The following is a 27,355-nucleotide window of genomic DNA, read 5'->3' on the forward strand; positions in this document are numbered from 1 at the left end:
TTTTGGTAGACAAGCAGCTGTGTCTGCCACATTACCTCATGAGGATATTTTGAAATTAAATTGGGTGATAAATGGAATAGCACCTAACAAGAATTGGGCACTTAAGAAATATTTATTTAAAAGACAGGGAGGTTTTCTCCAACAAGAGAAAACCTACATCAGTGGCATGGGGAAAGAAAGTTGGAGGAGGCATGTTTCTGGATTAAAACAGGCTTTGGAGAAGTAACAAATGTAATGTGTAGACTTTATTTGGATCCTGCTTTGAGCATATCAACTCTAAGATGACTATTTTGAAAGAACTGGGAAATTCTGATTATGAACTGCGTAACAAGTGAATCAAGGACCCATTAGCAATTTCATTATGGTGGAAATAACGTTGTAGTTATGTAAGAAAATGTCCATCCTTTGTAGAGATATATCCTGAAGTGTGCATGAAGTTGGAGGTTTGTTCTGAAAGGCTTCCACAAAACAATAAAGGGAAGATGTAATTGTGGCAAGTGCTTGATATTGTCAAATCTAGGCGATGGCTATGTGAAGGCTCATTGACCTATTCTTTCTGGTTTTCCATGTGTTTGAAAATTTTAATAACCCAACTCCTTTGCCCTCCCTGCCCCTTTCCCAGTGAGCTGTTCATTATTAGAATGCTGTTGGCAGCATGCAGGGTTTAAGTGGAAAGAGGAAAATAATGCATAACTGTGAAGTTCGGCACTAAAAAAAAAGTATGTACAGTATTTTTTATTTTTACATGTGAATTTAGGTATAACCCTTCAGTGTACACCCCAAAGCAGATTTTTGTTTAAAAGCAGAGAGTTAGATTTCTTTAGCTTCTATTATAAACAGGAACTACGCTTGAAGTTCATTGGCAGAAATGAATAATTTCAGTGAGTATGATTCGTAACAGCCAAAGAAGGCCAATATGAACATAGCTGATTTTTAATGTAGTGCATAAATCTCTTATTTATTCCTGTTGTTTTATCATTTGCTGAATCACAGTCAAAGGTTCTGCAGTATAATATTCTTTCTTTAATGAAATTTATTTCTGTTTAAAAAGTTTTAAGGGAAATGTGATTAATTTAGTGTATTATTTTCCCTTAACATAAAATATAGATCCATTTCTTCTCCAACTTAGATTATGTAAAAGCTTTGGCGATGCACTTTCAAAAATGAATTTCTATCTGAAGATGGGTTTTCTATATTGAATAATCAGAGTTGGAATTAAAAGTCACTTGAGATTAACAGGTTGCCTTTTTACCCCCCTAAAAATGTTTTATGTGCTTTCAGAGTTTTAGCCCTTGGACGTCAGATTAAAATTCTAAAGAATGTTCGATTCATCTCAGAATTGAATGTCAAATCCAAAGACAGATATTTATAACTGAGTTCTGTTCAGGCAAAAGTCAGTCTCCAGACTGTAGCTTAGATGTTGTAAAGCTCTCATTCACAGTCAGATGTTGTCATCATTTTAAACAAATTAAAGTTTTAAGATTGGATCTTATCAAATCAGCCATTTAATTCCCTATTTATTATGCTTTCCATTTAGAGAGTATTGTGGGGTTTATTTCTTACATTCAAATAGCTGTTTCTTTCTCACAACAGCACTCTGGCATTGGTAGCATTATCTCCACCTGACTGATGAGAAAAGTGAAGTTCTAAGAGGTGGGGTGACTTACCTAATGTCTTCCAACTAGTTAGCAGCTTACATCCCTAAGATTTTTATTCAGTTCTTCTGACTCCAAATTTTTCCATCATCAAATTTCTACAAATAAGAAACTGGTAAAAATAAAAATAACTTACATGCATTCTAGAGCTCTCTGCAAGATTTTACTTAGTGGGATATTTGTTCTTACAAATGCTTAAAGGGGAAAAGAGAAGTCATATACTAATTTTTGTCAGAGTGCTCCCTTTTTACACTGACTAGCACCTTAAATGAGGGTGTAAGGTATGCTTTTTATTGAGGTATAGTTGACAGAGAACGTTATATTAGTTTCAAGTGTACGCCATAATGATTCAATATTTACATATGTAGTTGACCCTTGAACAGCATGGTTTGAACTGCATGGATCCACTTCTATATGGCTTTTTTTTTCAATAAATATACAGTTAGCTCTCCATATGCTCAGGTTTCACATCCACATCCATGAATTCAGCCTACCATGGGTTGAAACAGTATTTTTGACCTGTGGCTGGGAATCTGCAGATGTGGAGGGCCAACTCTGTGTGTATACAAAGGGCAACTCTTGTGCCCTTTGGACATTTTATATAAGGGACTTGGGCATCTGCAGATTTTGGTATCCGAGGGGGTCCTAGAACCAATCCCCTGCATGATAGAGAGAGATCACTGTAGTTAAGTTTTGGAGGAGTCAAAATTTAAACCCACATTTTCTGCTGTGCAGGGGTTAGTGCCCCTAACCCCACGTTGTTCAAGGGTCAACTGAATTGCAAAATAATCACTACAATAAGTCTGGTTAACATCTGTCTCCATACACAGTTACAAAAATTTCTTTTTTATGATAAGAACTTTTAAAATCTGTCCTTTTAGCAACTTTTAAATATGCAATACAGTATTATTAACTATAGTCACCAAGCTTTACCTTACATCTTTAAAACTTATTTTATAACTGGAAGTTTGTACCTTTTAACCCCAAAGTGAGCAAAAATTGGTGAAGGAAGTCAGAAAGTATGCATTTAGAACTAATCATTACTGGGTCTTTAGACACAAAATAGGATGGCTTTTTTATTTAGATTTCATTGCTGAATCTCACACATGTGACATCTGATGGTCATCACATTATCTTAACTGGCATAAGCAATTGTTTCCACATAATAATTAAGGAAAGTTATATGATGCACGAACTATTGAGTGAAATAAACGAGATAGGTAAATGCATGTATAGTACACTACCATTATCATTCCTGTGAGGAGGTATATTTATAGTAAAAGTAGAATGAATGAACTGTTAAATATAAAATATTATTTTTATAGTGGACTTTATAGTAGATAAGTTAGAATTCCTTGTTATGACTTGGAAAAATATAAATATTTTACATAATTATTTAAAAATTAAATGTAAAATACAATTCCTAAAAGTCAAAAGCAAAGTGAAACCAATAACCTATGAAACAAATTAGTAGCATACCACATAGAAAAGAACTTACGTCAACTTTCAACCATGGTAATTTGACTATAGCTAGTGGTACACCTTAAGAACAAAAGAAATGCAAACAGAATTGAAATTATTTACTGTAATTGTATTGTTGGGGGGTAGTAATCGGATTGTGATCCTGAGACCAGTATTGTGAGATAAAACAGATGAGTAATTATGTCCGTGCCCTTGCAAATGGGAATTTGAGACATTGGAGCAGAAAGATAAAGGTGAAGATCAGTGAAGATGAGTGGGGTTAACAGAAACCTTGTCCTGTAGTCCTGAATTTGAATTAAGACATCAGTATGAACCTGTGATGCATTTAAAAATATATATATTTTCTAGCTTTGTGCTTCAAGCAGTTGGATGACTGACTCCAAACACACAAAACTGAAGAGATTTGGGAAGCCTTGATTAAACCGGACATCTTTTATCTCTCACTTCATTGAAATGGAGGCAACTTGGACACTGTCCCTAAAATTTCCCCCAAATTGGTATAAGAGTACATGTTCTTGAAACTTAAAATTAGTTGTTTTTCAAACCCTTTTCTGTGGGTGGGTTTTCCTATACCCCCACCCTGTAAAATTGAATGTCACTTATTAAGCTCTGCCAACCCAAGTCACTAACACCACTCCTTTTTCATTTCTGAGCATTGTGTAATAACACAAATTATTAAATTTTTTTAAAAAGTTGGGTGACTCAGAATATTAAAAAAATGTAAAAAAATGAAAACTGGCATTTCCTTCTAGATCATTAAATATATCTAGTCTTCATATTATTTATACTTTATGATTTTGATGGAGAAGGTATAGCTATATCTTTATGTAAATTTATAAATTTTGTATGAAATTTAAAATCTTCCTATATGAGAGTAATTTACATATATAAGATTTAGCACGCATAGCATAGTGCAATCATAGATAATTAAGATGGCACTGACCCTGTAAAACTCACCACCACCGTTAACTGGGACATTCCCATCTACCCTCGCTTCCTTTTTGCCTTCAGGAGCTGATCTCACCTCCCACGTGATGAACATGATGGAAACTCTCTGGGCTGAGCTCCTTGCAGGGCCTCCAACTTTTCCCAGCAGGTCTCTGCATCCATAGCTTGCTTCTAAGGCTTTCTCTTCCCTCCAAAACTTTCTTGTCCATTACAGTGGCGCCTCGGTTTCCGAACGTCTCCGTGGATCAACATTCTGGTTTACGAACACCGTAAACCCTGAAGGAAGTGCTTCGGTTTCCGAACACGCCTCGGGAGTCGAACATGCCCCGCGGTTTCTGCTGAGGGCGAGATCCTGAGGCCCAGCTGTGGGCTGTGGATCCCTCGGTTTCCGAACGTTTCAGACCCTGCACTGTCTCCGGAATGGATCACGTTAGAAAACCAAGGCACCACTGTGTATCCTACATCCCATCCCTACCTCCTCCATCTGGGAACTCTCGGCCATAGTTACCCGTCTTTTCCTTAATTGCAGGCTCTTTGTATTCTGACTTCAAAGTCCTTCAAGTCTTTGTCTCTAGAAAACTTTTTTTAGTTGCCCCAATGTCCCCTTCCTGATTTAGTCAGAATCCTTTGATGTGAGATTTATAATGATTCTTTATTTTCTACTCCTTCATTTTCTTTTTAAACTCCCCTCCACACACAGTCTCCCTGTTACATGGTCTTGTTTATGCCGATGACACCCCTGACTGGATCTTCAGCCATCACTTCTCTCTGTGTTTTAGGCCCAATATACTCTCCTTTACATCCAGTCAGATCCTGCCCAGCAGTGTTTCCATCTCATCCAAGTCAACTCGTGAGGTCATATGGATCCCTCTTGCCTTTATCCTGATTGAAGAGTCAGTGTAACTTGGCCTAAAATTATGAGCATTGGTTTTTATTTCCTCCATAAGATTTTAATTTTCTCAAGGCTGTAATGTATACTTCTCTCCTCCACCCCTACCCCCAACCAGATCTAGAGAAATAACAAGAGTCTAACGGTTATTAAATATTAGAAGTGTATAAATGTATTCTTTTGGGGAGAAAAACTCATTTCTAAATAGCATTATAGAGCTATTGCCCTACCCCATTGTAGCTTTTTAATTATCATTCTCTTTAATAAGTGCTCACTGACTGTGTTTCATGGTATGTAGCATTTTGTTAGGTGACAGAGTTTCTAATTAAGTTTTAGAATATTCAAACACTTCTAGAAACTGAAAATCTATTTACAAATCTATCCATGATCTAGATACATTTTCAGGCCTAAGAACACAGGCATGGATACATAAATAATAGGTGTGTCAACACAAGTGGAAGTTGTGTGACATAATGGTAATGTGTGAAGTTCGGAATGATACTGAGTTAACCAGAGTGATTTCCCTGGAGAAGATGGATTTCAACTAGTTCTGACTTCAGAGTATAAAAACAGAAGATCTGACTTAAGAGTATAAAAGCAGACAACCTGTCTTAAGAGTATAGGAGCAGAAGCCTGGCCCAGTAAGATCAGCTTGAGTTCGGGATCAGAGACAGAAGGCCCAGAAAGGCAGAATGAGGGGTAAATCCAGGGATGTCGGCTTCCAGTAGAAAACAGGCGACTGTGGGCTTAAACTGGAAAACAAGATATTGCTCTTGCCCCATCAAACTAAATTATTGTCACACCTGCAAATACATTATATCATTTTCTCATATAATGGGCAGTACTGACATAATGGTTATTCTTCTGATTTTGAATTTTAAACTGCAAAGTGAAACCATTGCTGTGCACATTACTTTCTACCTCCTGAATTCCACTGCGTTGCCCCCACGCCATCGCTTGTTACCTTTCCCTCCACCTGCACGCACTGCTGGCCCCGTCCAGTGCCTGCCTCTGCAGCCTGGCCACCAGCGCTTGGGCTGATTTAGATTTCTTGATCCAACCTGGTGTCCCTGGTGTGTGGCAGTGCAGCCCTTTTCTTCCTCATGAAACGCATAGAGTACAGTGAAAAGAGCCTGAAATTTGAAGTTAGACAGATCTGGGTTGAATTCTGATTTTCTACTTACTCAACATTTGAGTTTGCAATTTTCTGATGATTATCTTGGACTTTTTCTCCTTATATGCAAAGAAAGGAGCCTTAATTTTGACCTTTAAGGTTGTTGGGGGATTATAGGAAAATGTGTTTCAGATTCATAGCCCGGTTTCTGCCAGGTCAGGTGCTTCTCATCAGCGTTTTCCAATGTGTGGTCCCTAGAACACCTGCATTAGAATCACTTAAAATGCAGATTCTGGGAGCTTTATTTAACTCATATCTATAGGGATCACTGTAAGACTACATTTTAAACAGGTTTGCCAGGTGAGCCTTAGGCGCTCTGAGTTTCAACACCTTTGGGCTCTGTGTTCATTCCCCTCTCTTCTTCCTTTCTTATGTTTCTCCCTGCTTTTTTCTCTCTTCCCCTCCTCTCCCCCATCGCCTTTAATAATAGAATGTGCATGAGGCGTGTCCCTTGTCAGGTTATTTTCACTTTTCAGGGTTTCCTATTTCTCATATGTAAAAAAAATATTTCTACTTCTTTAGTCGCTGCTTAGAATAAATAATTGAAATGGTATCAATCACTTATTAAAGGCGCACACAAAATTCATAATTCTAATAAAAATAATTAGAGTCGTCAATGGCCAGACCTAAGGTAAAGAAGGCAAACTTTAAGGCTTTAAGGAGATGCCCTAAATTCATAATCAATATAAATACTACTTTTGTCTATATTTCAAAATCAATACTACTTTTGTTTATATTTCAAAAAAATCAAAATCAATTAAAAAAATTCACCAAGAACAAAAGTCAAAATTTTGCATAAAGATAAGATCAGTATTGAAAATGTTTTTCCTTTTGTCAGGTTCCAGTATGGCTTGCCACACATTGTTACTGATCTAAACTGTTGCATTAACATATTGTTTATCTTGATTATTGAGGTTATTTTGATTAATGACGCAAGGTTCTTACTCCCCTCATTGTGTGGCCCTGGCTTATCTCCATTGCTGAATCATTTTAGTGTTAATTAGCTAAAATGGAACAGTTCATTCCTACCCACATTTCCCCAGAATCTCCACTTAAACTTTTAAGTGACGTTTATATAAATACTCTATTTCTGCTATAGATACTGTGAAATAGCCACATTTTGAGAATGTCAGTACGGATGTTAGGGATTCAGATATGTCTCAGAAGCACCATTTTGCAAATGTCACTGTCACCTAAAGATTTTATTATGTACAAGAAGTAGCAGGACTATAAATCTAGTGTTTGAGGCTCATTTTCTGTTGTTCTCAGTTAGGCCTGGAAAACTAGGAGTCAACGGAAAGGAAAAACGCTCAAGTAGATGAGAATCAGCCTGGCAAGAGAAGTGATAGCGGAAGGAGATTTCTGTATAATTAAATGTCAGTTTGCATTTTGAAATATTGCCTGCTGCCTCCCACTCAATCACCAAGTGAGATGAGAGGGAATATTCTCCATGCAAACCCAGAACTGACAGCAGCCCTTGTTGGTTTCTTTGCAAAGGGTGACTTGTAGATCACAAGGATCAGGGCAGATCATTTTCCCAAGGCAGTAAAATATTGCCAGCAAATTAAGTTAGACACTATGATTTTCTCCTATAAGAAAAGCAAATAAACAACAGATAAACATGAAGCTGTATAAACTGTAGGAATTTTAGAACATGGAGGAGTTTCTGAGTTCATCTAATTCATGCTCCTCCCTTTACAGAGTAGAAATCTGATGCCCATTCAGATGCGTGGCTTCTCAGGACAAGTATCAAGTGACTGACAGAGCTGTCACTTTCTTCCACAGGATGCTGGGACCATTTGCTAGGTTGAGAAGCAGGCGACTGGTGCAATACCAAGTGGTACTGGCCTCCTGCTCCTGGTAGGCAAGCAGCTTAGAGAAGCCTTTAGATCTGATGTGGTGGGACCGGGAAGTGGAGGCACACACTTGGAGAAATGCTCAGGACCCGCTGAACACCTAAGCTTCTTAGCATTCCAAGAAATACTTTACTTCTTTCTTCCCCATTCTAACCAATTACACAAATTGCAAATTTACTGGATCGGTGTTTGCAGAGGTCGAACTTGGACGTATGGATTTTGGTAAAAGCTCCCTGGGTATTTTTAATGTGCACCTCTTTAAACACCACTGCATTAGAGATTCATTGCTTTCTGACAGAGAGGTCTTTATCAGTCAATAACAACTTAATGTGAGTTAATTCAAGGATAGGCTTGACTGGGGATGCAGAATAAAGGCTAAGAAGCAAAATAGCAATTTATGATAACGCCAAAGAGGGAAAGTCTTCAAAAGCATATATTGCCCCTTTTCAGTTTTGCCCAGTCACTGTAAAAATGGGAGGAGCTTAGATCCATAGTCAGCAACACTATAGGGAACCTCCTTTCTCTGCTCATAAGCAGATTAAGCTACTTGAGAATCTTACATGAACCTGTTGTCATGGAACATAATGCTGCATCATTCATTGTTACATGGTGGTTTCCAAACAACAAAAAATTATATATTTTCTAACCTTAGATGTAGAGAATTGAGTTCATCACACTCCTCAGGTCAAGGCAGGCTTTCACTCATCACTTTTTTGAGAGAGGACCCTTTTTTGTATTATTCCCTTTTATTTCCCTATGTCTCCCTCCCAGCCCCAAATAGGCAAACACTCTTGTATATTTGGCATGAGTTCTTTTAAAATTACTCCAACATACTACGAATGTGTTTGCTGTTTTAGTATTAGTATATTTTACATTCCTCACCTGGGTCCTTGAGAGGAGGGAGAAAGAAGGGAGAGTTTGATAAATGTTTCAATGCATCTTTCAACAGACAGACGTTCATGGAAATTGAAGGATGCTCCTTTTTAAAATGCTTAAGGTCCTTCCTTAATTTTTCTTGGTGGTAGAACACCACATGAATTTCACTTGTTGATGTGAGCACAGTGTTTCAAGTATTCAAACTTGTAAATCCAGGTAGTCTCCGCATCTTGTGTGTCATTTTCTCCACAGTCCCTGGGCACATAGGATGGTTGATTGCCAGCTACTTATAAATCAAAAGTACCTGTACCCAATCCTGTATTTGAAAATACAAAACTGGTCTATAACCTGTTGTAGTCACCAGTTGATAAAGATTTATTTGACCGGCTGAACAAATTGTATACACAGCTGTCCTTTTCCTAAGTCTTCTCTGAATGTAAATCAGTGATTTTTACAACTTCATAACTTTGAAATTAAGAACCTATCTAAAAATAGTTGGGGGACTATACTTCATGAACATTTTATAGAGTAAATTTAGCAGTTACACTTAGGGGCAACAAATAAATTTGGCTTTCCCTATTTATGCAGTTATTTTCTATAGTGGAATTAAGTCGGAGTCAGTCATTTCTTTCAGGAGGAAAGTAAGAACACAAAGACTTTAAATGTCATCAAATGGAACATCACAAGCAGTGGATATATTTGGCAAAGAAACATTTTTGAAGATCAATTTTAAAAGGGCAAAAGACCATTTAAAAGAGAATCAATATGGAAAGAACAGGTAGTCAGAAGTGACAATAAATTAAAAGTTAAAGCCAAAAAAAAGTTCAAGCAAAGTCAACTTTCTTGTTACCAGACTCTTGCTCTGCACAGGCCTTTCCTAGGCCATCTTCCCTGCCTTCTCTACTTCACATCAGTTCCGCTGGCGGTGGGGTGGTCACATAATGAAGCTGGAGGGTCCTCTTTCATTCGAAACCTGGAGGCTTGGTCTTGCCCCCAGAGCATTAGGACACTGGTTTTCCATAAGGCGTTTCCTCCTTTTATCTCTGCAGTTTCTGATTTTGATTCTTACAATCAGAATTTGAAGATCTCAATTGCTCTGATATTGGAGTCTTTGTGGCCTGTTCTTATCTTTTATACACCTGACCTTCTTCCCAGGAACTGGGTCATTTTCTGCTTGTAATACCTTTGGGATTAATTTCTCCAACAAGGCTTGTGGCTTCGTTTCCGCGCAGCCTGTCACGCCCATAGAAGCTGTCAGCTTTGAGTCGAGACCCGGTGTTCTGAATTCTTACAAGCCTTGGGAATTGCTATTTTCTTCTCATGTTACCCTTAAGTACGTTACACGTGCTCTGTGCTTTGACCCAAAAGAACACATTCCTTTGTCTAAATCTGTCTTTGTTCCTCATTAGTGGCTGCAGCTTGTAATAGGGTAACTACAGGGGAAGATAAGAACCTGCCAAGGGCCAGATAAAATTACTCATAGAAGGTACTGGCTTTGAACTCACTGATGTCTCCAGATTAACTGTTACCGGGGGGGGGGGGGGGGGGGGGGGTGTGTGTGTGTGTGTGTGTGTGTGTGTGTGTGTGTGTGTGTGTGTGTGTGTGTGTGTGTGTGTGTGTGTGTGTGTGTGTGTGTGTGTGTGTGTGTGTGTGTGTGTGTGTGTGTGTGTGTACACATACAGCATTGCATTTTCAATTATTCCAGACCAAGTTTTCAGCTATCACAAGAGAAGGAGAGAATAAAAATCACATTATTGTTAGAAGTTACACTTTCAGATGTGGAAAAGTAATCTTCAGGACTGGAATCCTTATAAGAAAGCCTGTGTGCTAGTTTTGAATAGCCACAGATGTTAAAACGTTGCCTCTGCTGTGCATCTTGTAATGGCACCTTCTTTGACTTTTGGAAGAACAAATGATAAAAGGATACCTAAGCTTTGTTCCGCAAACCTCTAGTGTCCGGATTTTGTGGGTGAAGCGAAGAGCGCCGTCGACTGGAAGAGCTGGATGCGGATTTGCTCCTGGGCGTGTGTTCTGCTCCTTGCGAGTCAGAGCCCCAGAAGGGACGCCCAGTCCTCCTGCCTCTGAGCAGGTTGCCCTGGAGGGGGCTCCCCACACACCCCGGGCCCTGGCAGCAGCTGAGGAGCAGCGTGGCTCCTCGCCAGTGCCCAGGAAGGAGTACTCTGTCCAACAAGAGCCTTTCCTGCTTTATCTGCCCCTGCGCCTGGCCGAGGCTGCAGCCCTGTACACATTGCCGCACGCGCTCTCGGCTCCGCTAACAGATCGCATCGGCCTTTAGGCGGCGGCTGCTTAATCGGTGTATTATGCCTGAAGCTGACAGCAATTATGGAATCACGGTAGTCCCCCTCATTCATGGTCTCGCCTTCCGCAGCCTCAGTTACCCATGAAAACGTTAAATGGGAAATTGAATAAACAATTAAAGAAACAATTCATAAGTTTTAAATTGTGCGCCGATCTGAACAGTGAAATCCCAAACCAGCCTGCTCTGTCCCGCCGGGACGTGAGCCACCGGCGGCCATGCAGCGAGTCCATGCGGCCCTGCCGCCCCCTGCACTTGGCAGCCCTCAGTGCCCGCGTCCCCTGTCTGGGTATGGCAGTGCTCGTGTTCATAGCCATTACTTTACTTGATAATATTGGCCACAAAGCCGTACACATAACTTTTATTATAGTATGTTATAATTGTCCTATTTTATTATTATTTATTGTTGTTAATCTCTTCCTGTGCCTAATTTGTAAATTAAACTTTATCATAAGTATGTATGTATAGGAAAAAACATAGTATATATAGGGTTCAGCACTATCTGTGGTTTCATGCACCTGCTGGAGGTTCTCGACTGTATCCGCTGTGGATAATATAAAAATTAAGAATTTCAATAACATATGGCAGGAAAGGATATTTCTAAGCTAAAGATACTGGTTGTAAATGAAAAGGTAGATAGATTTGATGACATTAAACATAAAAAGTTAAATACATCTGAAAATCTTCATGAACAAAATGAAAGGTAAATTAAATGGAAAAACATTTGCAATATATGAGAGACAGAGTTAATGTGTTTAATATACAAAAATATCTCTTAAACTCAATAAGAGAGACAAGCTCCAATGGAAAAAGAAAACACCAAAGGCAATGAATGGGAAATTCACAAATAAAAGCTGTAATTCATAAAGTGCATATGAAACACTGCCCAATTATGTTTGTAATCACCTAAGAGCGTCTGAAAACAGGCTGTGCTTGTCAGATTGACGACGGGTTCTTTCAGCAGCTTCTCAGTGTTGCTGAGGGTGCGGGAAATAAACATTCTCACACAGTGCTGATGGAAGTGTAAATTGGTATAGCTTATCTAGAAGTCAAATTGCCAATATGTATTAAAAATTGGCCTAGGAATTCTACTTCCCAGAATTTATCCTAAGGGAATAATCATGGATATGTATAAAGACAGATTTTTTAAAAATTCCAGGAATATTTATAATAGTCAAAAAGTAGAAAAAAGACTGTCATGCCACCACCCTAGGTTCTAGGGGAAGTGAAATGGTTTTAGGTGGTCCTTGATTCTCTCTAATCTACCCAGGCCTTAGGGGTTACCTAGGATTCTCTGGTCTTCCTCAGGTCTTCATATCCCAGGAATGACACTCCAATTTGGCTAAATTATCTCTGTAGAGTGAATATTTTTCTGTCACTAGGACTGATAGTAAAGGTGAATATTTAATGCATGGAAAGATGTTTATGTTAAGTAAACTGAAAAGGCAATATACAAAATTATATGTACAGTAATCAGATTTTTATAAATATATAGTCACATTTTTTCGAATCTAGAAAAATGTACTCTAAATTAAAATGCATATCTCTCTGGTAGTGGGTTTGAGGGGGCGTTATTTTTATTTTTTAGGATATTTCTAAAATTTCCTATGTTAAACATTTGTTTTTTCACATGCATTGAAGTATAATGTACATCTAGAAATGTATACTTCTTATAAATGTACAGCTCCATGAATTGCTGCAAACTGACCACACCTGTGTAACCAGTACCCAGCTCAAGCCACAATATGCAGTTAGTTCATTTTGTGCTCACTTTCAGTCATTGCTTACCCCTCACCACCACCGCCACCGCCGAGGTGATGACTAGCCTGACTTCCACTGGCATGCATTAATTTTACATGGTTTTGTATTTCCTATAAATAGATGAAATCATACAATTTGTAATCTTTTGGTCTGGTTGCTTCTGCTTAATATTACTGAGATTCATCCATATTGTTGCTTGTAGCTGTAAATCGTTCCATCTCCTGCTGCATGTTACTCCTTTGTGGGAATTAGTACTGTATGTTACACTGTATTTACCCATGTTACTGTTGATGGATGTTCGGACACTCTTCAGTTTGGCTCTACTGTGACTTGTGCTTCTATGAACATTCTAGTGAATACTGTACGTTGGGTGAGTATAGTTACCGATTTCTGTTGGGTGTGTGAGAGTAGAATCGCTGGGTCTTAGACTCTGCATGTGCCCAGCGCTAGTGCACATTGCCAATTGTCTGAAGTAGTTGTACTAATTTGTACTTCACCTGCCTTGTTTGACTTTTTGTTGCTCAAGGTCCTCATCAGGCACTTTGTATTTTCTGTCATTTTCATTTTAACCATTTTAGTGGGTAGTGGTATTACCTTGTGGTTTTAATTTGCATTCCTTTAATGACTGATGAGGTTGAGTGCCTTTCCGTATGTTTATTGGTCATTTGGATATTACTTTCTTGTGAATGCAAGGCTTTTGCTCATTTTCAATTGGTTATCTTATTGATTTGCAAGAGTTTTCCTACATATTCTGGATGCAAGGTATTTATTGGCTAAATACATTGTGAACATATCTTCCCACTCTGTGAGTTGATTTTTAAATCTCTCAATGATGTCTCTTGATGAAGAAACATTTAACATATTCAACTTAAAATTTTTCCTGTTATGATTAATACTTTTTATGTCTATGCTACTCCAAAGTCATGAACATGGTCTTTTAATCTTTTCCTTTAAAGGGTTTACTATTTTTTGAACCATTTAGATTTGCAATACTTCTAGAATTATTATATAGTGTGAGGTGTAGGGATTAAGATACGTTTTCCCCCAATATTGATATCCAATCAACCCATTCCATTTATAGAAATGAGTACCTTTACCACTAATACTGTGTGTGTGTGTGTGTGTGTGTGTGTGTGTGTGTGTGTGTGTGTGTGTGGTTTGTCTGGATTCTTCCTTCTGTTCCACTGATTGTTGTTTTTCTTGGGTCAAAACTAGACTTTTAATTGCTATAGCCTCATAATAGGCTGTGGTATCTGGTAGTATAAGTCCTCCAGCTCTATTTTCCTTCAGATCTGCCTGGGCTATTCTTGGCTCTTTGAACTTCCATATGCATTTTGAATCATGCTGTCAGTTTCATAACATAATCCTGCTGGTATTTTGCTTAAGGTTGCCTTGAATCTAAGGATTAATTGGTGAGAATGAACCATTAGTTTTGTAATAAGAAAATTCAAAGTAATTTTAAAAAACATACTTAAATACTACTAGGTTAAGATTTTTTTATCAGTTTTGTTTTCCAAAAAGAAGACATAACTTTTAAATTTTCAATGATAGATATGTTCAAGGCATACGTATTTTAGGTGTATTCCAGAAAGTATGAAAGTAACAGTACAATCTAGTTATTAGTCCTTTAGAGAAATCATAAGATTTCAAGGTTTATTTCTTCATGTAAAAAGTGTAGAGAAAGTACATTTGAACAGTCTAGGGTGAGTTATTGCTTTCCTGGCTTTGGCTCATCATTAAAGTCCTCTTGTCATAAAGCATTACGTTGTAAGCATAGGATGACCATATGCTGAGACAGTTCTATTTTCTATTTTACATCTATTGAGTGGGCACTCTGTCCACCTATCTTCCTGTATTCAGCATTTTTCTTGGGCAAAAGTTCCTGACTTGGCTAATTAATCACATAGTCAATCTATATAAGTTTGTTATTTTTACTACAAATTCTGTGCCAGTACATTTCCTAAGAAAACAGTTATCTGTGGGAATACATTATCTTAAATTAAAATGTCTAAAATATTTCTAAACATCACTTTTTGAAAAATAATTCTTACCTATACTTGGTTTTCCAAATGGTAATATCAACAAAGTTCCCAGAAAGGGCTAGGAAGACTACCCTATTGTGATGCTTAGAATAAAAAGCTTTCTTAACCAGGGTAAAAGGGAACTAGTAGAGAAATTGAGAGAAGTTGCCCATAGTCAAGGATGAGGTCTACAGGAGGTCTTGGTACATTCATTTCATTTTTAGGTAGGTGTTGGGAATTAGGCGAAAACTGCTCCAGGGAAGCAGGATGGAGGTGTGTAAGCCCAGCGCAGGAGGGGAAACTCTGCATAGCAGGAAATGAGAGCTGGGCTAGCTTCTGAGAATTGAATATGGGGCTCTATCTTCTGCATGTGATGTGGTTCAGAAAGCTCCATCCTTCTGGTCCTCTGTCTTAAGGATGAGACAGAATCATTCATGACCTGAGGAGAAGCGTCTGGGGCAGGCTCTCTATATTCTGGAGATTGCTGTCTGTATCCTGGGGATTGCAGTCTCATGGGGCCCCAAAGTACTGGTGCTTCTCTCTGAAATGGAGGGATCAAATGCCCTTTCCACACCTAGCTGGCTTCAGGATAAAATGTACTGAGAGCTGCACAGCCGGCCCCCAGAGTAGGGCAGAGATTACTTTCAAATAGCTGCGATCTTTTTAGGTTCTCAACCCTGGCTGCCCAACAGCTGGGGAGGTGTCCACTCTTAGGCATGGCCCTATCCCAGACCAATTATATCAGAATCTGTAAGGATGGGGCCCTGGCATCCATTTCAAAAAAAACTGTCCCACGTACATTTAATACGTGATCAGGGTGTTAGTTAGAACCATGGACTCATCTTTGACACCAAACCCTCCCTCTGCCCGCAGGCCCATTTAATCCATCACCAAGTCCTGTTGATTTTTCTTCTCAAGTTTTTTGAACATCTCCACTTTTTTCTTCTGCTTCCACCATCACTATCCAGACCCATCCACATTTTCTCTTCCCTGGAATTTGTCTATATTCACATGGCAGCCTCTCTACTGTGTCCCACATGTTTTATCCACTCTGAAGGCCAAGTGTGTTTTTCCATAAATCAAATCTGATCGTATCAGTCCCCCCATTTAAAATACTCTGCACCTTCCCGAGACCAACACCCCAGCTTGGCCTGAAAGGTCCCTCATTTCTTGACCTCTATTTAGTGCCTCAGCGGTCTTTCACACCTCAGTCCTCTTGCTTCCTCTACTCTAGAGGGACTGGGCTTCTGGACCTTTGCACGTCACCTTCTTTGCCTGGAATGTTCTCTTCTTGACTCCTAATCATCCTTTAGCTCCTAGTGCGAACGTCACCCCTCAGACTGCCTTGGCCGGGGCACCCCCTGTTAGAGGCACTCATTGCACTGTTTCTCTTCTACAGAACACTTGTTACAGGTGCATTTGATCCTTATGGGGGAGGGGATAAAATGCTGACTTCTTGTTAACCTAATTGCAAGTAAATGTAATCAATTTAAAAGCTCAGCTCTAATATATTTATATATTTGAACTTTTAGCAAGTTCAAATATGTGTTGTCAAACCAGAATTCTGTGAAAAGAATACATGCATTTTAAAAGACTAGAAATAAACAACAAAATGTGTTTAACTTTGAATGGTAGGAATATAGAGGATTTCCCCCTAATTCTTTTCTGCTCTTTGTATTTTCCAAAATCTCTAGAATGATATAATTTATTTTTATAATGAGTAAAGACTTCAACCAATGTTAAAATGTGTCAAGATGGTATGTACAGAAAGTATGACTGGAAGTTAGACTGTGTAACATGGTCTCTTTAGTTTACACTTTCCTACATAGCCAAAGCCAGAAAACACCATTCTTGTTGGTAAACTCCTTAAGATGACCTGAGACTTCACTGAACTGAGAACATTATGTGCTTGATGGTGGGGTCTGGCTTGTGTGGAGCAATCTATGGGATTAGCCAAGTTCCCTCCCACACCACAGAAGGTGCAGTGGCAGGTACCTGCGGGAGCCAGGAGAGCTTGTTCTTGGAGGGCCCCAGGGCCTGCTGAGCAGGGTGTCGGAGGTGCTGTGGGAGGACCAGCCGCAGCACTGCCCTCGCCCAGGCCTTCGCGCTCCGCGATGCTTTCCAGGTCTCCCCCCTGTGTCTGCTGTCTCGTGCTGCGCCGTGGGGCCAGGCAGAGCGGAGGGCGGGTGGAATCGGGCCTTCCGTTGTGAAGAAGACTGCATAGCCCAGTCAGTAAGCTGGGTTCTATCTTTTTTATAGCTACAGGTGTACCATGTACACTTTTTGGTGCAACACCAAGGCCCATGTGTTAAATATTTGCGTAAAGCCAAAGCCTAAGCCATCGTTAAAAATAACTTTTCAGATATGGAAATAGAAATTGTATTATGTTATGAGTTTAACTATTATTTAATTATGTCTTTGAGGTAATAATTTTGAGGGAGCAAAGCTTGCCTTTTACTGTGTGTGTGTGCACGCGCTGTTTTATTTGCTTCCACTTTGGTGTCTGTTGCATGAATTGACTACAGATTACTCATCCATTCTCCTTGTGATAAACACAGGGATTGTTTCCAGCTGGGGGCAAATGTAAACATCCTTATCTGTGTCTCCTGGCACATTGTTCAAGGGTTTATGTAGATATGTGCCTGGGAGTACTATTGCTGGGTTATAGGATTTTCTTTTTCTTTCCTTTTTCTCATTTTTATTGAGAAGTAATTGACAAGTTTAAGGCATACAGCATGATCATCTGATTTACATATATTATAAAATAATCATTGTAGTAGGCTCAGCTAACATTTATCATCTCATATAGATACAATATAAAGAACTTCAGCTAAATTAATTATAACAATCATTTTATTTTGCCAAAGGTTCATGGAACACCTTTTAAGTGCTAGGCATCTGGTTGGCTTAGGATCTACAACAATGAATGGGAATAAAATAACCTTGTTTTATTTATAGTTGGGTAATTCGAATGCCCCAGGCTATTTACTTATTGTATTACCTAATTCAAAGTAGTTCAGACCTCTTCCCTACTTGATGCAAAAATTTCCATATTTTATCAGCTTGCCCTCTTGCACACTTTTTCGAATGCCTGGGATACTCCAAGTCAGTTTTGACTCAGCGTCTTCGCAGCTGCCCGGCCTAGACACTGCGTGATTCTTCTGCCAGTGGCATCTTCAGCCTCTTGCCGCTGCCTTCCCATGTAGAGCTGTTACCCGGGGTGCCATTCCAGACGCTCACACAGTGCCCCACGGTAGCAGGAAGGTCAGCTGTGATGTTTGCATGACTTCATTCATGGCTTCAGGATTTCAAAAGAAAAAAGGAAAGAAGATATAAGTGGGCAACTCCATACTTGTTACTGGATATGGAGTTTCTCTGAGTTCACAGACCAAGGTCCCCCACAGGCATTCTCTATTATGTAGCCGTCTCTGCCCAGGCTCAGGCCTGTCTCCATATTTCAGGGATCCATTAGCTTTCCCACAAGGGGAATGCCTAGAACAGGTCTCTGATAACTGGATCACAAGTCACCTGTCCCCCAGGCCTAGTGACAGTCAGTCACAGGCTTGTCCTAAGTGTCTACTTCCTGCCCCTATGAATCTTTTTAGAAGGACAGTGGAAGAATCTCTTCCTTTGTGGCAATCCTGCACCCATCCACAGAGGCATGGTCTTTTCCTTTAGGTCCTGAGATATAATTCAGAACAACATCAGTACTTTCCCCAAAGTTGAGTTGATTAATCTGAAATGATCCCAAATATGGGGCTTATACAGTATGGTCAAGTTTGAGCTTCAGCAATCTCAGGCTGTTCTTTTTAAAGGTAAGATGCATTCATGTTCTCGGTGGCTTCCAGTCTCCACCCATCTCCTCTGGTTAAGTGCTTGCACAAGAAAACAGGCTCATCTCCCAGTATCTAACAGAAACTTTTAGGGACAATAGTATTTACAGGAAAAAAAATTGTGAATGACAAGATAAGGTGAAGAGATGCTACTGTACTGTAGTGAAAACAACCTTTTATATGATTATGAAAAGCAGATTAAACTCCTCAGACCATATTATCTCCAGAGTCCATGCCTTACCTTCATATCTCCACTTAATGGGAAGATCCTCTAAGATGTTTTCCCCAAAACAAAAGAGCAGTGTGCCCCCAAAGCTGAATTCAAATCTTTTCCTCGAGGGAAACATTAAAACATCCGTTTCTCTTACACAGCAATTAGTGTCAACACCTCTTGGTATTCACTTTAGGCCAGTGAGCCCTATTACAATCTATATTTCTAGACAGAACTCAGTAAAGTGTCAGTAGGTGATCAGAAAAAAATCTGAGACAGATGAACTGCCTGCTGAAATCAAATACTAAGCAATAATTTCAGTCCAATACAATAAAGTTAAAATGCTGTAGAAGTATGCTCAGAGTACTTCTGGGACTACTAAGCAAAGAATTCTTCGTAGTTGCTCTTCTGAACAAGGAGCAGCAGTGTTTGCTTCTTCTAGCTTATTTTAAGCTTTCTTTTAAAAAATTCCTTATTTTATTTTTTTCCACCATAGTTCCCATATCTGAATTCTATTATGAAATAAATACTGAAACATACCAAAAAATGAACATTATCTGCTGACCTCTTAATTTTCCCATAAATTGTATTTGAGGAAAAGGTGTTGTTTTTAGCCTGATACCCATGAAGTCAACTTTTTACCTTCCTTAGAAATAGGAGTGTAGGAGTCAGAACCAAACATTGGCAACATCATGAAGTGGGCAAGAATCAGTGTCAGAGTCCCGAATCTCCTCTGTGTGTTTTTATCTTGCCCAACTAGGATTAATTAATAAATTGGGACTTTGTGGACAGCATGCATCCCCCCCTCCCCAGGCATCACTTCCTCCCTCGAGTGCCCCCTGAGTGTGATGTTGGAGGCTCGTGGCATCATCTTGGAGGGTAACCCTGGGAGAAAGTAAAACAGGGATAAAGGTGATGAAAGGTGCCGGTATACTGAAGAGGTTTTTTACAGGACAGTTCTAGAATATCCATTCATTCCATTTTAAAGGTTTCTTTCTAACTACTTAAAATAATATATATTTAAATAAATTTAAAGCATGATTTATTTCTAGGACAAATAGCAATCAGAAAAGCACAGATAAGCAGGTTTATTCTTTTATAAGATAATACAAAGAAGTCATATTTTTAGATTTCAAATTTAAAAAGGAACATCATGATGTAGGTCCTGTTTCTGTGAATTACCATGTGTTAATTAGCAACAGGGGCAAGGCCAGCCATGTCCAAAATGATGAAATTTTAAGACCACAGTGTCGTCAGTCCTCAGCTGAGTCAAGGATCTCAGTTGCTTGAGTTGAAATATAACACTTAGACTTCAGTGATTCAAGGAGATAGTGCCTGAACTAGCCTTGCAAGGTTAAAAGTCATTGGTTTTCCTTACGTTTTACAATGGATTCACTTTCTAGACTGGGAATGATATATTATTGATGAGCTCTTTTTAAAAATTATCTCTTTATTTATCAATTAGTTCCATTAATTCTTAAGATAAATTTTAATATTTTAAGAAAGGATCTAAGGTAATATGTTTGAACATAACTTTTATATGGCACTGAATCTTCCAAAGTTTTATGAGAAAAATGTTTTTGTGACCCCATGATATTTTGGATTTAGGGAATAAAAGCAAAAATATTGGTATGTGTGCAGTTCAAATAACATTTCACTTATAACTCAGCTACAGGAATTGCTTAAACCTGATTTATGTATAGTTTGAATAGATTTTAAAGAAGAAAACTGCCTTTGTGGAGAGCTAAAAGGAATTCACTTAGAAAATTTTGTGAAATAGAGTTCCTTGAAATGGTGACCTCAGAGTAAAGTACCTATGGGACAAGTAGGTTTTACATGTCAAAACGAGACTTTTCTAACAATTCTCAGAGGGTTATGATTTAGCCTGTGCTTAAGAGCATTTTGCAATAGGATATATGGGTGTAAATAAGGAGTTCTGTATGGCATACTCTATGCATAGACTCCATATCTATCTTCATAGTCATACCCTGTGCTATAACTCATTTTCTGAATTTTAAACATTCAACCAGTGAACATCCAAATATGGACTAGTCTCTACTTGCTCCTTCCTTCCCATAGAGCTCCATGCCAACTTAGATGAACACAACTGCTCAAATCCAACATTTTTCAACCTCCTGAGTTTTTCCCGTAGGCAGAAATCTTTCACAAGCCATGATCCTTTGTTTCTCTGATCCCTCATAGCACACGACTGTCTACCTCAGCCAATTCTTTCTCATGCATACCCCCTTTTTCCTTAGGTTTCGGCCAGTATTCCCTGACTCTTGTACTCCTCTTTCTTACTTTAGAGTGTCCTTTTCTTTATTCTAACTGAGAACCAAAAACCTGGCAATAATTACACTAAGTATGAAAATTCTGGTAATACTGGTATTGCTAAAATGAAGAAATTACATATATAAAAGTAGAACTGAACAAGGTAAAAAGCCAAGGCTGTCTTCATCAGCTAAGGTCCTGGAGGTACTGAAAAGTCTCCTTTAAAATCTTCACTCAAGTTATAGTCTATCACTATTTCCTTATATAAATAAATGAAAAACTTCAGCACTTAAAAATAAACAAAATTATATCTTAGTCTGTTTCGCTCTTTTTCTATTTTCAAATATGAGTTCACCATATATTATATTTCTATTATTTTATGTTTCAGATGTTCTGCGTTTCAACCTCATCAAAGGTTAAATTGATGTTTATGGGCTAATCTGGAAACCTAAATACAATTTGTTTCACTACCTATAAGGAAATATTTCAAATTCCCATTGACTGGCTTGTAAAGGGGCTTTTGGAATACAACCAAATATAAGTTGCAGACCTACTGTGTTTTAGTCTTTGTTATTTACCTCCTCCACAGCTTAGGGCATGTGTCTGCTTGTAGGTGTGCACCTGTGTGTCTAGTATATATACCTTTGTGTCTACATTACATTTTTCACAGCTCTGGGTTCATAACATCATTTATTCTTTTCTTTCTCCAGTAGATATTTGAATGCCTGTTATGTAAAAGGTCTGTTTTAGGCCTAAGAGATACCCGGAAATGAGGTTATGGCCCTCAGAGTTCACACTCCATGGAGAACAGACATAAATCAAATGATTGCACAAACACGTATAAAATGCACTGGTCATAGATGCTAGCCAGGGAGGTCACACAGCACTATTCAAGCACGGAGCCAGAGATTTGCCTTTTCTCCAGGCTCAGACTGGTTTCCTGGGGAGGGGGCAGCTCCAGCTAAGATCTCAGGGGTGGGCAAGAGTTAAAAGAGAGAAAAGGCCTTGAGAAGTGATGGGGGGAGGGCCAAGGATGGAGTAGAAAGTGTCCCAGATGGGGGGAACACATGTTCAAAGGCTGTACTTGCTCTGTCAGTTACTCTTGATGACTTTTTCCAAGAGTGACCACTGCGTAGCTGGGAGAATTTTAGCTTCAACCATACCGTGAAAATTAATTATAATCATACTAGAAAATAAGAAGGCATTTGTTTCACAAGCAGTTGTGTATCTTTTTTTTTTTTTTTTTTCCAGGTATGAAGTACTACTTGAGCCCTGCCAACTACCCTGAAGATGGAATTATGAATATGGCAACTTTTCTACGGGGCTTTGAAGACAAGAGGGTAAAAACCGACAGGCCTGAGGACCAGTTCAGTAAAGAGAAAAAGAAAATTCTGTTCTCCTTCTGCGAGGTGTGCAACATCCAGCTGAACTCTGCAGCCCAGGCCCAGGTCCATTACAACGGCAAATCGCACCGCAAACGGGTCAAGCAGCTGAGCGATGGACAGCCTCAGCCCCCAGCCCAGGGCGCAGGGCAGCTGCTGGCCGGCCCCGGCCCCGGCCCCGGCCCCGGCCCCGGCGCCAGCGCAGGTAGGCAGACTCACCTCTCACCCGAAAGCCGCCACCGCAGTAATGTGTGTTCTTTTCCTCACAGGCCCAATCCACCAGCTGTTTGTTACTTCTCAGCACACATTTATCATCATCATATACATATTAGACACAAATACATATACACACACACAAAGTTTGTCTATTGGACCCTTGGCTTGTTTCTGTACGCCCAGAGTGCATGAACATTTCGTAAAGTCTTTTGCAGTGCGTTTCAAATGGATCAGTGACGTCATTCCCCTCCCCTCTGTAAAATTAGGCTTTGTTGGGTTTCCTTTGTCTGCTTTCTGTTGGGTAGCCTTCTACTTGATAGTGTATAAAAAGCTGCAGCCCTATTTATAACAGCACCATGCAGGAAAGGAGCATTAATCTTGGGTGTTAGACTTGCTGCTTTCTTTTAGAGAGTTGCCAGCCGCAGTGCTTCCGTGGGGGCGGAGTTCTAACAATAGGAACAGGCGATGCCAAAGCCGGGCGCCTTACCTCTGCCGCCGGGCACCGCCAGGAGCGCTCGCCTTGGCCTCTCGCCTCTCGCCTCTCGCCCTGTCCCGTGGGCTGGGCTTTTTGCATTCCTGCAGCTGCCCTGAATTCGGATCGGTTTTTAAAATCTTTTATCTTGTCCTTGGGCAGCGCTGCCTCCTCCACACTGCTGGTCATTACGTATCTTCACTGCGACGTAACTAAAGAAAAATGTGAAATTTACTGTTATCCGTGGTGAAGATGTCTACAAAAAGTGAACCTTCTGCGCAGGATTACCTGGGAGGCCGGGATAAGCCTCCTCCTGCACGTGGGGGAAGAGCTGCACTTCCACTCCAGCCTCTGACAAGGCTTCCACCTGAAGGGAGATGCTGCAGAGTGGCCCTTTGTTGGGGTGTCACTCAGGGCTTTTCCGCAGTGTTTGGTTTTGGGAAGTTATGACACGATCCTTATGAAGCCCCAGCATAATTGTTTGTATGTGTGCTGTAGACATATATATATTTCAAGTTAGCCTAACAACTGTTTACCAATTTAATTTCATTAAATTATTTCCCCAGTCAATACTTACCATGCTGTGAAAGACTTACAGGAACTTATAGGATACACACTTACAAAAACTGAAAAATTGCTTTTTTCATTTTGTGTTTATGTATTATTATAATTATTATAATTATACTGATACGGTAATGTATCTGTAAATATTTTTACATCTCAAAAATATTCATTTACATATTAAAAATATAGTTGGTGTTAGGTTAAAATTGATTTCTGTCTTATATCTAAATCAGAGAGTAAATAACGCTGAGTAAAGCTTTGAATTACATCCAAATATCTATGTGTAAATTGAGGTTAACCTATAGCTTCTGATAAGTAGTAATATTAGTAGCTAACATTAATTGAGCATTTTCTAAGGGCCATATTCTTGTCCCAAGGACTTTATAGGAATTATCTCATTTAATACTCTCATCAACCGTGAGGTAGATACTATGATTATCCCTGATTTGCAGATTGAGAATGGAGGCACAGGGAGATAAAATCATCAGTCCAGGTTCACATGGCATGGAAATGGACGATCTAGAGTTCCAGCTATAGTTAGTTAATAGTGAAGCCATGATTCGTCACTATTTTCCTGCTGTTTCCTGCCATGCAGTAGCACTCAGGTTAAATTCGGACATGTGTGCTGTTATATATTTGTGAGCATGAACGGTTGCTTGAAAACACACATGTAAATCTCAGATTCCTTAATTTCTCTATAGTTCTCCCATGTTAGTGACATTAGCTGGCTGACATAAAATAACTTTAGCAAAGATATACAGAGGTAATTATGGATATATTCTATAAGTAAAACATAGCTCATCATCTAGAATAACACAATACATTAATATGTAGAAAAATGGGTAAGAAAATGAGACAGATTGTCAAATCTGTATATTAGGCATAAAGGACAATTTTCATATATTGATAATATAGTCAATGATTCACTCTCAGGAGACTTGGGTTTAGCATATGATGAAGGCAAGTCACTTAACCTCTGAAAATGATTAGCATTAATCCTCCCATCTGGGAAAAAAAAAAGTAGGTATAATAATGTCTCCTCTTTGAAATAGAAGTTAGACATAGTTGTATGTATAAAGATGATTATGACATGATTTATAATTCCAGAATATTAGATGTATCCTGAATGTCCAATAGGAGAATGATTAAATTCCTAATAGTCCACTTACAAGATGAATGACGGGAACCATAGTCATTAAAAATTATCTTTCTGAGGAATGCCTAATGAAAGAGGAAACTGTTCATGATATACACCTTGGTGTTGCTATTGTGCATGTGCATGTTAGCTACTGTTTAGAGTCTCAACTCAATGAGAAGCAAGCCTGACACAGTTTTATTTTTCCGGTCACTTTCCTCAGTTTTGATCTATCAAATGTATGTTTCCTGCTGGGTAGCAGCTCCCTTAACTCCCTCTCTGCCCAGAACTTCTCACTTTTGTATATTCAGAGGGACTGTTTGATTTGGAAGATTTGGTTGTATTTATAAAAACTTCTACATATAACCAAATTAAGATTTGATGAGACAGACCCTGGAGTTTGGAGTGGAGGGTGGGGCACAGTTGGCTTTCATGCTGATCCTCTGTCTGCCCTTCTGCCAGGGAACCATGGCGAACCATGGAGCAACGGTGGGGTGGAGAGGTGTCCTTGCCTTACAGCCTTGGCAAGACTGCAGTGCTCTTCTTGGTAGATGATTGCTATTCTGGTTGTCTCTGTGGGTCACCAGTGCTCCTAACAGACCCTGTGTTCCCTTAGGGATTGGGAGGCCTTGAGATATAGCTGCACCTCCCACTTCACCTCCAGTTAATAACAAAAGGCTCCATTCCTCAACCACAGGTACCTCTTTTTCCAGCGTTGTGGCAGTCCTGCCCTCTGCTATCAAAGGCTGAGAGCTATTTTTGATCCTAGGTGCCTACTCCTGTAAAATTTCCCCATCATCCCTGTCCCATTCACCCTTTCATTCTCTGAGGTGAATCTGAATTTTAAAAATGTAAAGCAGTTGGTGTGTGAGTGACTGATGATCTAACCCAGTGGTTTTCAAATTTTAGCTTGCATCAGAATCGCCTGACAAGGTGTGTTAAAATGCAGCTCGCTGGGCTCCATCCCCAGAGTTTCTGATTCAGTAGACCTGGGGCGGAACCTGAGAACTTGCATATCTAACAGGTTCCCAGGTGATGAGGAAGCTCCTGTTCCAAAATCACACTTTGAGAACACTAATCTAACACACCGAGAAGGATTTATACCCAGAAAAGGAGCTTCTTACCTTAAATAATTCTGTAATTGGGAAATGATCGGAAAAGAGTTTCTTCTTGAGTTTCTTTGTCTTCTCCTGGGACCTCCACTGACCCATGGAAAGATGCATTATGTCATGGAACTAGAGTGGCATAGCCCCCCAATCCCATCAGCCAACTCTCACTCCCAACTGTGAGCTTTATAAGCAACTTTGTACTTTCCACAGAACCATAAAAAACACTGAAGGTGGACTGAAAGGCTGCGGTCAAGTGGATGAATGGGGCCTTACCGTGTGCCAGGTCTTGTGCAAAGGAGGTTACCTCATTTGAATCCTCATAGCGGATTTATGAGGAAGGTTCTAGCATTATTGCTTACAATGTGGGTGATGAATAAGGGGGTTAAGTAACAGCTGGATTTGCAATAAGTCGGCCTAATTCTGTGGCCTGATTCCCCACCATGGTGTTACTGCCTTTCATCTACAGATAAAAGTTAGGCTGGACAGCAGTTGCCTAGTTCGTGCTGACAGGTTACTGCTCAGAGAGCGTACCTGATGTGGAAGCTGAATCAGAAAACAGAGGACTTATGTTCTCTCTCGGGATGCAGCCTGTTTATGTGGTAAGGCCAGCTTTTGTTGTTTAGAGGCTTTCCCTAAATATCATTCAGTGATACTTGATACTCGGATACCCTCCCCCTTCCAATCAGAAGCAGGTAAATCATCAAATAGAGTAATAAATATTAACTTTGCCTTTTATTCTTCTTGTGTCCTCAAGGACCGTTTGCGCCTTTCAAGTTGCCCTAAGGATTACGGTGGGGAGGATTGCTTGTATTCTTGGGCTTTGGGGATCGACAATTCCTCAGAATGGGAAAGTATTCTCTCTTAGTGGGAGGTCTCTGATCCTGCCCTTGGCGCTAGTTTGGCACAAATAATATTTAAAACTATAAAACATCAGGCTCAAAGTATGGAGGTTCTGCTGACTTGTGGTAAGAGAGACACATCTGTACTGATTTTGAGGTGCACTGGAGATAGAGGTTGTCATGAAATTACTGAAATAATGACTTCAGTCCTCACAACCCAACAAGATAGGTATGATTTTCCTCACATTATAAATATAGAGACTGAGAATTAGAGAGATTTGGAGGCCTTTCCTAAGGCCACACAGAGATTCAAAGTCTAAGATCTGTCTTGAACTCTGCGTTAC

General features: G+C 39.5%; 1 protein-coding gene across 1 annotated transcript in view; it reads left to right on the forward strand.

The window, feature by feature from the left end:
• ZNF385B (zinc finger protein 385B) overlaps positions 1-27,355 on the forward strand; it is a 283,963-nt gene that overhangs the window by 26,450 nt on the left and 230,158 nt on the right. The window contains exon 2 of the mRNA XM_087819738.1: positions 22,546-22,881. Within this exon, the coding sequence (XP_087675864.1) occupies positions 22,546-22,881 (336 nt within the window). The remainder of the gene's footprint in view (positions 1-22,545; positions 22,882-27,355) is intronic.

This window comes from Miniopterus natalensis, chromosome 8 (assembly GCF_054644295.1).
Source record: "Miniopterus natalensis isolate mMinNat1 chromosome 8, mMinNat1.hap1, whole genome shotgun sequence".
In the NCBI taxonomy this organism is placed as follows: domain Eukaryota; kingdom Metazoa; phylum Chordata; class Mammalia; order Chiroptera; family Miniopteridae; genus Miniopterus; species Miniopterus natalensis.